Raw genomic sequence first — 13,684 nt, forward strand, 5'->3', positions numbered from 1 at the left:
CACACACACACACACACACACACACACTTCCCCTGTTCCAGCTGACGAACACAGTGATTCGGAAGCTCTTTGCATCTTTATTTTAAACCGCTCTCATCTGAAAGAACTGGACTGAGCACTTGGGAGGCACAAGGGGTGGCAAGGACAAATGCACATGCTCTTGATGGCTGGCGTCCCTTTCTTCTTATTTTTAACGCCTCTTGGCTGATAATGGTAAGGCAGCATAATGACTGGAGAACAATAGACGCAGCACGATGGGTCACAGCTTCCGCGTGGGCGGAGAGCTGCCAGCCTTCAGCAAGCATTTAAAATTCTTATTTTCATTAATCGAACGTCAGCAATTGTCATTAGGAGGAGAGACGAAATTAGCTTGGCAGGGTCTTCTTCCCACCCCTCACTGCCCCACCTGACGTCTCTGGGATTCAGCTGGCGAGGGTTGGGGGAGCGCAGGAGGGGGAGCCTACCCCACAAACAAAAAATGAACAGGTTTGAATTTTCTTTTTCAATCCACAATGTTAATCGATTTGGCTGGAATTCAGCTGAGGAAGGAGCCCAGCTCTGCTTTGAGGAGGGTTATTTGAGGTGCTGCAGAGGCACGTCATTGAGACTGGGGGGACAAAGCGAACCAAAATACCAGATTCTTGGAGAGGAAACGTGGCTGGGATGTGCTGCCTGCCAGTTGCAGCTTTGGGCTGGGGGAGCCAAGAGTTTAACAAGGGGCCAGTGATTTTTTTGGGGGTGGGGGATGGCAGAGGATGGCAGCATGACATCTGTCTTAATGGAGTCTTCCGGGGGGGGGTTTCCCCAGGCACGGCAAGGAGGGGGGAAGACACCTGAACTTTCTTGGAGATGTGTCCTGTTTTAAGGCATCAGATGTTGGGACCCCTGACTTACTGGCCCGGGATTGCTGGGTTTCATTCCCTGCTCTGCCAGTGTCTCACTCTGGGCCCTTCAGCATGTCACTTAACTAACCTGCTCAGAACATGGCCCTGGATGTTTGTGGTGCTCTTGCTGGTTTGGGCACTTGCCATCATGTGCTCAGGACCTGGTTTTTTCAGAGGATGCGGGACTGATGGCTGAAGTGGGTGGAAGCTCTTGCTGCTCAGCATCTCACCCTGGCGGCTTGGGGGGGCTCCCTAAATTGACAGGTACCCCTGAGAATTTCGCCCTGTGTTTTGCGTCCTCCAGTGGCAGCACAAGGATTCTGTGCGTCTGAAAGCTGAAAGAAAAGCCAGCTTCTGGGGGCTAGCGATGTTTGCAGCTGAACCAAGCGTAACCTCTTAGGAAAGATCCCTCTTGGCTTAAGGCTTGTAAGCAGTGGGGAACCCACCTTGGGCACATCAGCTGTTCCAGGGGTTACTTCACCTCCCTGTTAAAAAACATGTGCCCTTTTTGAGCCTGCCACAGCCGATCTCGTGTTCTCAGCTTTCATACTACTGTACCTTGGCTCCAGTTCCCCGCTCCTCGGGGCTGCCGGCCGGTTTGCCACTGGGAAGTTTCCACACACGCCAGGCATCCGAAATGCTGTTTCTGATGAAGTTTAGCAGATGTTGTTCGTGTCAGCTCTCCCCAGCACCAAGGAGCGTGGGGAGTGCCTGGCTCTGGGATGCCCATTAAATGCATCCCATAACAGGGGAGCTTGGGAACACGCAGCAGGGCCTTTGGCTGGAGGCATGGGGGGAGTCGACAAGAGCAGTGGCATCTGCTCTGCAGGCCAAGAAGCAAGAGCATGGAGGCGCTCAACAGCCTCTTCCCCTCCCCACCAAGTAGAAACCATCACGGTCCCCCTTGTTGTCCCCTCCCCCCGGGATGGGGTGACGGCTGGGATGACGTGACGCTCGGCCTTGGGGAAGGAGCTGAGCATCCTTTCAAGAAAAGGATACATAATCGCCGTGCAGCCCCCGCTACTGTTTGAGCCTCTGAGTCAGAACTGAAGAGCCCTGGAGCGTGACGTTCCTTCCAGAAGGAAATTACCTTGGCTGGATCAGGCGGCGGGGGGGAGGGAGGAGAGCCCAGCAAGCTGATGCCCTCTTGTCACTACCCCCCTCCAACCCCATGTCCGATGGGCTTTGTCCCTGTCGTGCCAAGTCACTCTGAGCTGCCTGGGGCTACCTGGCACTGGTGGAGGGCAAAGATCCCGTGTCTTCTGCCAGGCACTTCAGGGCTCTGTAAAACCTCTGGGGTGTGCCAAGGGGACGACAAACCCGGGCCTTTGCTTTCACAGCAAGAGGGTGATGGCTGAGATCAGTCCTGAGTATCTGGAGCCTGTGGTGTAGGCGTTATACGTGGTGTTCCAGCCCTATGTGCATGGCAGGGAAGGAGGCACTAGAAGCAGCACGTGGCGTTTGTAGGTGGCTAATGGAAGGGGGAGCTGTATTTTGGGAACCCCTTGTTCAGATGGGTCCCATCTTGACCCATGACCCCTCTTTTGGCCCTGCAGGCAGCAAAGCAGATTTCAAGAAAATTTAAATTCGAACATGGAATTTAGAGTGATCCACACCTGCCAAGTCTTGTCCTTAATGAAAGTAGAGCCAGTCTTCTCCCCACCAGCAGCCAGACCCTCTCACCTTGCACTGACCCCCACCCCTCCTGCTTCTCTTCCAGGACAGGTGCCTGACGAGGAGGCCGGGCAGAACGGGCAGAGTCGCAGCAAGGGGCTGCCCAAGCCAGTGTGTATGAATGGGACGGAGCCAGGGCAGCTGAGCACCAAATCGAAGGCAGAGCGGAGGGCCAGCGCCTCCTCCAACCCTTCCCGCAAGGCCTGCTCCGCCAGCAGCAAGATCCGCAAGCTCTCCACTTGCAAGCAGCAGTGAGCCTGGAGCGCTGCTCTCCTTGCAGGTGCGGCTGGACCTCCTAGGCTCGTGGGCTACATGGCCCTGTGGGGGGTGTTGTGGGGAGGATCTTTGTGCGGACCCTGGCTGTGTAACCCCAAGGCGCTCTGGGTAGTAGGATGGACCTGGACCCCCCAGTGACGGTGGATGCAGGGAGGGATGGCCCTAAGGCTGGTGCACCTGTCTTGGAGATCCCACCCCAGTGAACACAACCTGACTGCCCTGACCAGGACCCCTCACCTTTCCTGGGATCAGTCTGAGCCCTGGGAAACCCAAAGGTGGGGCACTGTTCTCTGCCTGAGGGTGTCTGAGCTGTGGGGAGGGGGAATGGGATGCTTTCTTCGCTTGCATACCACAGGGCTGGGCCTAGGCCTGGACCTGCCTCCACTGGTTCCTGCCCCACTGCCCTGTCACCTGGTGCTAGTTCCTCGGGCCAGAGCTGTAGCACTGACTCCCACCTGAATGCGTACCAGGCTCCCAGGAGCTTTAAACCACATCCTCTTCCCACTCCCACCAGGCAGCCACTGACGGGCAATAGAGGACAAGTCAGTCCGATGCCTGGCAGTCAGCATCAGAGGTTAAGGAGTTACAAAGGCAGCTACAGACAGGCGGGGTTGGGATGCCCAGGCAGGGGCCGGTCAGAGGACAGCATCCGTCCAGAGAGCCAGCTTCCTGGGGCAGGGTGGTGCTGCGGGGCAGCGGGCACCAGGGAGAAGGCGCACGCTTGTTTTCCAGGAAGGGGTTAAGTCAGAGCCCCATCTCTGCCAGGGTGGTGGATGTAGAGGCACAAACCAGCTCATCAGAGCTGAGTGCTTCCTCCTGTTGTTCCAGCACTGCCGCCTGCCTGCCTCCCTCCCTCCCTGCCTGCCATGAAGGGGCCTGCCTGAGTCATGCCAGCAAAGGCTTCAGCTCCTTGCTGGTCCTTCTGTGAGGTGCCCCTGGCTCTCTGCTCCAGAAAGCTGGTGGGTGGGAGGGAGGGACTTTCTTCCTCCAGATTTCCCAACTCGGGTGTCTCTGGGGCTCTAGCTCTGTACCCCTGGCCCTGCTTCCCCGCCTCCTCAGGGGTGGCTTTTAAAGGGCTGGGGAGAATGTGCAGCACAGTGGGAGCAGGTGGAAAGGGCCCCCAGCCCGGGCTGTGCTGCCTCTGCCTACGTGCTGGGTCAGTCCCAGTGCTCAGTGGTGGGCCCGCAGGCTAGGGCCATCCCAGTCCGCTCCCCGGTCTTAGCCAGCTGTCATGGCTGGCTCCATCTCCAGCATGCAGAGAGGCACGGAGCCCTCCTCCTTGCCTACCCCTTGCGGGTCTTTTGTCGTCACCCAGATTCGTACACTGATGACTCATGGCCAGCCCCCGTCCCCACCCCCGGCCCTGCTCGCTCCCATCACGCGCTCCTCCATGGCACTGAGGCTCTGTTATCTCTTTGGATCCTGACCAGCTTTGTAGCTTGAAAAAAGCCAGGAATAAAAGCCTGTTCCTCCCCTTGCAGCTGTCAGGCCTACGTAAGGCCCATGTGGCCGGCTTTTTTACTTTCATGTTTAATTCATGGCCGCCAGTGAGTCACCTGCCCAGGGATCTAGTGCAGCAGGGAGCCACTGGCTTGGTTGTGGCCTCAGGCAGGGACTTCTGCTCCTACCTAGTTGTCCCAGTGCCGGAGGGACCCTGATGCTGGGGTTTGGGGTGGAGGGAGCAGGTTTCTTCAGCCTGGTTAACTTCTCAGGGTCCAACCTCAGCATGCTTTGCGGGCAGGGACTCTGTCCGGTTGGAAATCACCTGCCTGTAACCTTACTTTCCTCCTGCTAATGCCCCAAACCTCTCAGCTGTTCCCTGCTACCGACTAGGGCACTTCACCTGGCAGCCTTGCCCGGTGTTCCCAGTACAATTCAAAGGTTCCCAGTTACCCCGACAGAGCGGGATTGGGGTCTTTAGGTGCTGGACAGAAGGGCTTGGTCCACAATCTGAATAAACAAGGGAGGGGGAAGGGTAGGGTGCCCTGCATGGTACCCAAGTGCCCTGCTTCTCTCTTCCTAATGCCCCTCTTTTTTTCTTTCTCTCCCCAGGCCAGCCTGTGCCCCCATCCTCGCCCCATCTCGGCACCTCCCTGGAGCGGACTATGCTTGCAATCCAAAAATCACATGAGAAACCCTCCTTCCCTTCCCGCCCTGTATGGACAGCCCACGACCTCACCACTGTGGGCAGCCCCTGCCTCCCAGTCTCCCTCCGCTGCCACGAGGATGCCCCAGCCCCCATCAGTCTTTTTGCCAATCAAGACAGCGACTCTGTTTTTAATTTGTTGCAATGCAGAGGGTGGGAGGAGCGAAGGAGGGGCTCGGGGAGGGTGGGGGTGTCGTGTCCTCACCCCACCCGGCATGGGGGAGAGAGGGGAGGTCATCCCCCAGGGCCCCCTGCCCCAGCTGTGTAGACGTTGGTGCAAAGCCATGGCCGTGCACTTTATGTTTTAGACTACTGTTATATATATATTTTTTCCTTTTTTTTTTTTTGTTTATATTTGCGGTATATTTAGAGATTCCTACACATCGTGATGTGTTTAAAATAAACCCAATGAGGACAAAGAAACAGGTATCCAGACACGCTGGCGCTCTGTCCCAGCTGCGTGCCGGGCTGGGCCAGGAGCAGAGCACGGCCAGCAGCTGATGGCGATGATAATGGTTTGGGGATTTGGGGTTTTTTTTTTTTCTCTTTTTTCTCTTTTTTTAAGAAAATAAAAAAGCACCGGTGAGGCCGTGTCCCTATCCTTCCTCCTGCCCTGCCTGCTGCCCTGGCAAGGGGAGGAGAGAGTGTGGAGGCCTCTGGCAGAGGGGTTATGGCAAGAGGGGCTGGGTCCTACTCCTGGGTGGAGGGGGTGGCTCAGGTCTGTAGCAGCCAATATCCTTATGTGACACCAAGGGGGAGACTTCACCCCTCTGCTGACTTTGGGTGTCATCCCCCCCACCCCCCCTTGTCCCTTCCTGCCTTGGGGCTGTAGGGGCAAGTATTGCTCTGCTGTTGAGGCGTGTGCCCTTTGTGGGTGGGGGTTGCATCAGGTTCGCTACAGGATGTGGAGCAGGAGCGGGGCTCTGAGCTCCCAGCAGTTTCACGGCCGGCGTTCATCCTTGCTCACACTAGGGCTTAGCTCAGGATGAGAGCTGAACCGAGCCCTGCCCCACCGGCTTCCCCTACACGTGTTCTTCCGTCATCGGACAGGGGGATGCCTGCTCTGGGGCCCTCCGTGCGGTGCCAGGCTGGGTATGTCTTCTGGTGACTTCCAGACCGTGGGCTGGGCCAGGTGCCTTTCACTGGTGTAGGTCCCTTGATCTGCCCTGTTCTCCCTGCTGCAGGCTGCATCTATGGGGATGCCTCCACCACCTGCTGAGTAGCAGGGGGACAAGTGATGGGCGCCAATGGTCCCTTTGCAGTCTTTGCCTGCCAGCTCTAGCTGGACCTCCCTGAATGAACCCGCTGCCCTGTGGGCTCATTTCTGCTCTTCCTTGGCACAAGGTTGATGGGTGGAGCCCATCCCATGGCTGGAGTCAGGGGAGCTTTGGCTCCCTGGTACCAGCCCTCCCTCCAAGCTCCACAGCAGAGCCTGCACATGCCCCCTCCAGCTGGGGCAAACGTGGCTGCTGTGTGCCTTGTCCCTTGGTGGAAAGAGCTGCCCAGCCCCTCCTGCAGGGTCATCCCAAGGTAGGTGCCACAGCCCAACAGGACGTGTGCCCCTGCTCCTTCCCGGTGCCCAGTGTCACTTGTCACTCCTGCGCTTCCCCAGCACTTGGGGCTACGGTCTCCGAGCTGCTGGCCTGGAACCAGTGAGCCCGCCATGCTCTGGTACCAGCAGGGTCCAGGGGAGGCTGGAAGGGTGCCCAGGGCAGAGCTGCCGCAACCAGCTCTCAGGCTCAAACCCCAAGCATGGAGCACCCAACCTCTGGGGCCCCCAGACAGGGGCAAGTCCACCCCAGCCCCAGCTGCAATGCCCCCCTCAGCCCTCATGTCATCCCTGCTTGCAGCCAGAGGTGCCGGGAGCCCATCACACCAGCCCCGCGGGGCCCGTCCGCGTGCTGGGGCGACCCCGAAGCAGCGAGGCAGGTTTGGAGCGACAAAGGAGGTGCGGGAAGGCGCTGGGCTGGTTTTCTTTCTTTATAGGCTTAAAAACGCGGAGTCGTAGTTTCAGGTGAGTGCTTTGGACAGAGACTTTGCGAACGGAAAGGAAGGACCTGGGCTGTGGGGTCGCATGCAGCTGGGGGTCGCGGGGGGCAGGCCAGGCGCGCCTGGTCCCCCCAGCCTTTTGCCTCCCGTGCCCCCTTCCCCTGGCGCTGACCAAGTCTCGCGGGTAATAAATCTTTTTGCTTCTCATCCTTGGAAACACGAATAAAAACCAATACAAAGCTTAACCCGGCCCTCCCCTCCCACCTCCCCTCCCCTCTCGCCGCGGAGCAGCAAATCCATCCACCGCTATAAAAATCAATAAATAATAACAAAGACCAGCGCTTGGGGCGGGGGCCGCTGGCCAGTTGCAAGGACCTGGCGGCTGCCCCTGCCCACCCCCTTCATTCCCCCCCAGCCCGTGGTGGAGCCTTGCCAAGGCTGACCTGCCCTCCTTCCTACGGGGCCTGTAGCCACGGGGAAAGAGGGGAGCAGCTTGGCTTGGGGGGGGTCAGGACCGAGCAGCCTCCCTCTTTGGGAAGGGGTGGGTTCTCAGGATGGGTTCGGGGTCCCAGCCCATCTGGGGCGTCCTCTCCGTCCCCGCACCCCTGATTTGGCACCTAGAGCATTACACTGTTCCCTAGCAGCAGTTGCTTAAGTCCCTTCCACCTCCCCTGTTCCCCAGGCTGGGGGGTGCAGCACCGGCTCGCCCCCAGGGAGCCAAGCCCCATGGCAGGGACTGGGCAGGGGGGGGGGTGTCTGTGTCCTATCACACCCAGGCACTGCCTGAAAACGCAATCTATGCCCCCGCCCGCGCACACACTATGGGCATCCCTGCGGGGTCCAGCTCCCCCTGCCCTGGGGGTCCCGCTTCCAGTTCAGATCCCAGGATCCCGGCCAGGGTTTCGAGGCCAGCAGGAGAGCTGGCGCGTGGCAGGAGCAGCCTGCCCTCGAGCAGGGAGCCCCTGGATTGGGGCCCCCCCACTCCTGCTAGCTCCGGACCCCGGCCCTGGGGGACAGCAACCCCCTGCAACCGCCCTGCGCCTCCCCGCCGCACCGTGCGCCCCAGCCCCGGCCCCTTCTTTGCCAGGATGTTTCCAGGCAGAGGCAGAGACGCGTTATTGCTTGTAAAAAATCCGAGAGAGAGAGAGGAGGGGGCGGTGGGGGGGTCTCGTATCTGCTACACAGCTCTATGTCGTGAGGTAAGAGTCAGGCTGGGGGTGCGGACCAGGAAAACGGTCCCGTGGAGCCAACCTCCCGCCGTGCAAGAAAGGCCTGCACAGGCAGGCGCCTGCTCCTGGCCCCCGCCACCCCCCCCGGCTGCTGGGCCCCAGGGCTGGCGCGGGCGGAGGGGCCGTGCCCCCCCCCCGCGTGGAAGGCTGGACGTCCCAACCGACCCGGCCCCTCCAAGCCCTTGACGATGGACAGGGGTCCGTGCAGCAGGACCCCGCCCCGGCACCTCCAGCCGGGCTCGCCCCCACCCTCCCAGCCCCTTCCCAGGGGAGAGGCTGCCACGGGCGCCCCGGGGCGCAGGACCCGGCAGGCCTGGCAGCAGCGCCAGCAGTGGGAGGGTTTGAAGCCCTGAACCCTGATGCAGTGTCGGGGTGAACCCGGTGCTCTCCCCCCCGGCCTAGACAGGGCTGCGGTCAGGGGACGCCACGGCCACGGCGAACTCCACGCTCTCTCTCGGTTTTTTCAAGTGCCCGTACAGCCGGTCCTCGAGGCCACCCATGATCTTGTCCATCAGCTCAACCCCCAGGAGCTGGGACCCCAGGCCCAGGCACTTGCCGGAGCCCGAGCAGTGCTCCCCAAGGGGCTCCGGCCTGGGCCGGGGCTCGGCGGCCGCTTCGGCCGGCTCCTCCTCAATCACCTGGATCTTGGCCTCGGCCTCGGCCTCGGCCTCAGGCTCCGGCCCGTCCCCAGCAGCCTCGGCGCCCTCGCCGACCTCCTCGTCGCCGGCGCTGACGATGCGGGGCAGGGTGCTGTGGTAGCGGCTGTCCAACGGGTAGTTGACGCTGTCCCCGCGGCGCAGCGGCGTGCGGTGGCGCTCCAGGGCGGGCGGGTAGCGCAAGCCAGGGTCGCTGTACTGCTTGGCGCGCTGCCACTGCTTGCGCAGGTGGGCGCGGGGCCGGTGCCGGGCGCGCAGCGGGGAGTCGTCGAACTGCGGGTCGTGGCGCACGAAGGCGTTGAACAGCGCGTCCGTTTTCTCGTCGATGCTGTAGTCCCGCCGGGGCGGCGCCTCCCGGCTGGCGAACATCTGCCCGTAGGGAGCCCAGGCGAGGGGGCTGCGTGGTGGGACCGTCGCCTCGCCCCCTGCTGCCACCTCCTCTTCCTCCTCCTCCTCCTCCTCCTCAGGCTCACGCCCCTCGAAGCTCTCGAAGATGGTGCCCTTGCGCCCGGCGCTGGTGAAGCAGATGCGCTTCTCCGAGGCGGTCTGGTCCTGGGGCTGCCCGTCCTCGCCCACCCGGCTGGGTGCCTCGATGGAGGCATAGCCACTGTCCATCTGCAGCAGCTTGCGCGTGCCCGGCTCCGACTCGGTGCTGTCCTGCTTGGGTCGGCTCCACGGCCGCTCCTCGGGGCCTTCGGCCTCGTCCAGGGAGGAGGAGAAGCCGGGGGCGCCGCCCGCCAAGGACACGCTGTCGCCCCCTTCGCTGCGCACTGAGTCCCGGTCATTGCTCTGCTCAGACGAGGCATACAGCTCCAGGGACGCCCGCAAGCTCCAGATGTCGTGGTAGATGCTCTGCTGCTCCGCGCCGGGTGCCTCCGCGGCAGCCCCCCCACCTGCCTCAGCCGGCTCTAGCCTGGGGGCACAACCCGCGGGCATTACAGCGCAGCGCCTGGTCCGGGGCTGCTGGCTCAGCTCACCCCGGCCTGGCCCAGCCCAGCCTGCCCAGGTGCGGTACCTAGGGCAGGCTGGGACTGGGCAGGGACATTTCCAAGCCGCTGCAGAGCTTTGCAAATCAACGATCCGCTCCAGTCACTTCCATCCCGTCTCCATCTCCCCTCATCTGAGTCCCCCCACTTTTCCTCCCAGCCCTGCTGCCCTTGCTGGAGGGGCCGGAGCCCTACGGAGCCGGGACCCTGCTGCTGGCACCTCCTGCATCAGGGCATGGGCAGCTTCCCCCAGACAAGCAACCCCTGGCAGGGACCCCTCCCAGGGGGAACAGGGCTGGGGGCTCCAGGGCTCAGCCCCCTCCTTTCCTGGGGGAGAGACTGGGAAATGCCCCTGCCTGGCTCGCACACGCTTGCCCCCAGGCTCCCGGGCCGGAGCTGAGGCCCCGGCCAGCCTCCCTAGCCCTTCTATCTACTGAAAAATACCTGCCGAGAGAGGGTGGGGGGCTGGCCGGGGATGGCAGGAAGGGCCCGGCCACGGGGCGGAAGGTGACGTCTTCGGTCCGCGCGATGTACTGGATGATGTCGGTCTGGTGGGGGTCCCGGTCCTCCTGGTCCATGCTCTCGCTCGCCGCCCGCTGCCTCTGGAACTGGTGCCGCTTGGGGGACCCTGCGAGCCCCCCGGGGACAGTCAGTTGGTAGGGACCAGGGGGTTGGAGGGCTATGGGAAGGGGTCTCTCCCCATGCACTCCGTGCCAGAAGCATAGCTGCCTTGGCTTTCCCTGCCGAGGGGCTCGGTGAATAACAGCAGCATCCCTGTACGGGGCCATGAGAGACGGACCTGCCCCACTGCAGCCAGCCTGGGGACCTCTCCTGCCCTGCTCACGGCACGGGGGAAACGAGCTGGCAGCGAGGCTGAATGCAGAGCAGTCTCCCTGCCCCAGGCACGACTCAGCTGGGCTCCTGCAGCCACGAGGGGCTGGGATTTGGCCACGACAGGCGTGTGGGGCAGGTGGGCTCCCAGAGCCCGGGTCCCCTCCTCACCCCAGGGGAAAAGGCTGCGCTAAGCTCCTGCCTGCACAGGGCAAGGGGAGAGGATGGTCTTTGCCTTCCCCGCCCCAGGCACCCACCCCGGCCCCGGGCCCGGGCCCGGCGGGCACCTACCCCTGGTGTCCAGGCTGGACGCTCGCTGGTTGCTCTCAAACTTCCACTTCTTGATGCGGAAGTAGGGGCTGGTGCCCTCCAAGCTGGCGTGGCGGCGCAGGCGGGTGAAGAACTGCAGCACGGTGCCCTGGGCGGGGGGCGGGGGGGGCTCCCCGGCTCCAGCACCTTTTGGAGCCCGGGCGGCGCCTTCGAACTAGGCGGGGAGAGGAAGGGGGAGCCGTGAGCCACGGGTGCCGGGCGGGCCCAGCACGGCCCAGTGGGCACGGACAATGCCAGCTCGCCTGGTGGGCGGCCAGCCGTGAACGTGCCCCCTCCCCCTGGACTCGCTGATGCCCGCCGGGCGCCGTGCCTTTGTGCAGCTCCTGGAGCACGACGCCAGGCTCCACGGCCCCCCCAGCACGTGCGGTAGGGGGAGCCCCCCTTTTCTCAGTGACCGCCCCCCGGAGATCCCATTCTGAGACCCATGCTGGGGCCCATCAGCTGCTACAAGGACCTTGGCCAGGTTTGGTGCTGTAGAAATGCAGCTGGTTCTGGGGAGGACCAAACCTTGCCCAGCACAACAGATGTTTCCTCTTTCCCCACCCCAGCCAGGGGGGCCGTGGCTACGCACCGAGGGGCCCTCCCCCGAGTCAGAAGAGGCGGACGGGCTGGCCTCCGTGAAGCTGGTGTCCACGGTGGAGTTGTAGGTGTCGCCGGGCAAGGCAGAGCTGGGGCACATGGCGTGGCTGGTGAGAGCCGTCTGGGGCAGGGCGCCTGCGGGGGGCTGCGGGGGAGACAGCATCGGAGTGGGGGTGGTCTGCAGTCGCGGCGCGGGGGGCGGCCGTCCCCGCCCGGGGCTCACCTGGAAGATGGCGAGGCGCGGCTTGGCGGGAGGCAGGCGGGGCGTCATGGCCAGGCTGTTCTCGCTGGACTCGCACTCGTGGATGGTGACGATCTTGAGGGCGGGCGGCGGCAGGTGCAGGTGGGTCAGCCGCGCGTTTTTCAGGTGGTGGAAGTCCCCCTCCGTCAGCGTGTACCTGGCACGGGGCAGGGGCTGAGCTGGCTGCCACGGGCCGGGGGTGCCCTGCCCCGAACCCAGCCCCTGCCCCAGCCCGAGCCAGCCCCTCCAGGGCTGTACCTCCGCCCCTTCTCCTGGGTCTTCTTGCTCTGGGCGAAGAGCGCGGCCTCGTTGAAGGAGACCCGGCGCCCGGTGGAGGAGCTGGACGAGAGGAAACGCTCGGTCTCCACATCCCGGTAGCTGGAGGACGACAGGCAGTCGGGGTCGTCCACCTTGATGGTGATCTCTGCGGGGAGCAGGGCAGGGGTCAGCAGTGGGGGAGCTCGACCTGACTCCCCTCAAGGCCAGGGAAGGACACGGGCACTGGGCTGGGGCCTGGCCAACTCGCCCCACCTCAGGGACCGTCGCCTCCCGCCTGGGTCCAGAGCAGCGGGTGGGAGGCCGTGGAGGGGTCAGAGGTGCTGCGGGGGGGGTGCAGGGCCCCCAGGGCCCCCTGCAGAGCTGCTTCTCCTGCCCCGCGTGGGGCTGGGCCGGGGACACTCACCTTGTGCAGGCTGAGAGTCGTCCAGGTAGGTGGTGTTGGTTTTCTCGGGGTCATCGCTGGCTCTGCAGAGGGGAGGGAGGCGCGTGGGGGAAGGCCGAGACGGAGCAAGGGGGCAGGCCGGGGCAGCTGCTCCATCCAAGACACCCCCGTGCCAGTCCGCCAAGGGCCCCTGGCCCTTCCCTGGGCCCTGCAGTGATGCACCCCGCACCCCCCGCGCTGTGGCCTGCGCAGCACAGAGCAGAGGGGCTGGGCCAGCACCAGGCAGGGGCAGAGCAGCTCAGGGCACGCGGGTGCTGGGGCAGAGGGGGTGTGGGCAGGCACGGGGCCAGGCTGGGGGTCAGGCGCAGTGCCCTGTGGAGGGGAGCTCCGGGCTGCTCATCACCAGGTGAAACGGAGCCGCTGATCAGGGAGATTAAATCCTTCCGCTCCATTCGGCGCCTCTGCGCATCCGGCTCCCGACAGAGAAGCCTGAGCTCGGCCGGGCACCGCCGGCAGGGTGGGCAGGGGCCGGTCTGCACCCGGCATGGGGCGCGGGGGCACCTCCGCCTCTCCCAGCCAGGGGCACTGCGGAGGGCACGGGCAGCGGGGCCGCCTCACCTGGCGTGCCTGCGGTCGGCCTCGCAGCACCGGCGGCAGATGATCAGGATCCCGGACAGCAGGACCAGCGTGCCCCCGATGAAGATGGAGAGCAGCACGAGCAGCAGCACATAGCCATCCTGCGTCGTCACCTCGCTGGGCACCGTCTGCGGGCGCAGCCGGGCGCTGAGTCCCGACCTGCTGCCCGCCCCGGGCCCGGGCCCTGCTGCTTCACCTGGGCCCGGGTGCCCTGTCTGCACTGGCCCCTGCCAGCCCCCGCCCCCCGCCCCTGGCCTTCCTGGGAGGCCCGCACTGTCACGGGGCAGGGAGTGGGGGGTCTCTGGGGTTTGGGGAGGAGGCGGCGGGGGGATGTAACAGTCAGTGCATCACGTGACGTGCCAGCCTTTGCCATGGCAACGCACCCTGATGTCAGGAGGAAATCGAAGCCACGTGATGATTTCTCTTCCCTGGGATTCAGCTGGAAGCGGGTCCCGGGCAGAGCCCGGAGCCCTCGCCCTGCCCGCGGGCTGTGCGGGGCCGGGGACATGTGCGGGGACGGGCTGCGCGCAGAGGGGCAGTGGCAGGGGCGTGGCGCTGGAGCCGGG

The 13,684-nt window shown here is 63.7% G+C and overlaps 2 protein-coding genes across 2 annotated transcripts in view; one reads left to right on the forward strand and one right to left on the reverse strand.

Annotated features, from left to right (window-relative positions):
* Positions 1–5,409, forward strand: part of STK11 (serine/threonine kinase 11) — a 64,722-nt gene extending 59,313 nt beyond the window's left edge. The window contains exons 10-11 of the mRNA XM_019538267.1: positions 2,605–2,838; positions 4,887–5,409. Coding sequence (XP_019393812.1) covers positions 2,605–2,813 — 209 coding nt within the window. The 3' untranslated portion in view covers positions 2,814–2,838; positions 4,887–5,409. The remainder of the gene's footprint in view (positions 1–2,604; positions 2,839–4,886) is intronic.
* A 2,304-nt stretch (positions 5,410–7,713) lies between these two features.
* Positions 7,714–13,626, reverse strand: CBARP (CACN beta subunit associated regulatory protein). Its single transcript, XM_019538422.1, has 9 exons — positions 13,502–13,626; positions 13,101–13,391; positions 12,504–12,565; positions 12,080–12,245; positions 11,804–11,978; positions 11,573–11,725; positions 10,963–11,155; positions 10,285–10,468; positions 7,714–9,767 (listed from the first exon to the last, which is right to left on the reverse strand). The coding sequence occupies exons 1-9, from the start codon at positions 13,624–13,626 to the stop codon at positions 8,597–8,599; spliced, it is 2,520 nt and encodes an 839-aa protein (XP_019393967.1). The 3' UTR covers positions 7,714–8,596.
* Positions 13,627–13,684: the final 58 nt, after the last annotated feature.

This window comes from Crocodylus porosus, unplaced genomic scaffold (genome assembly GCF_001723895.1).
Source record: "Crocodylus porosus isolate Cpor-Errol unplaced genomic scaffold, CroPor_comp1, whole genome shotgun sequence".
Lineage (NCBI taxonomy): Eukaryota > Metazoa > Chordata > Crocodylia > Crocodylidae > Crocodylus > Crocodylus porosus.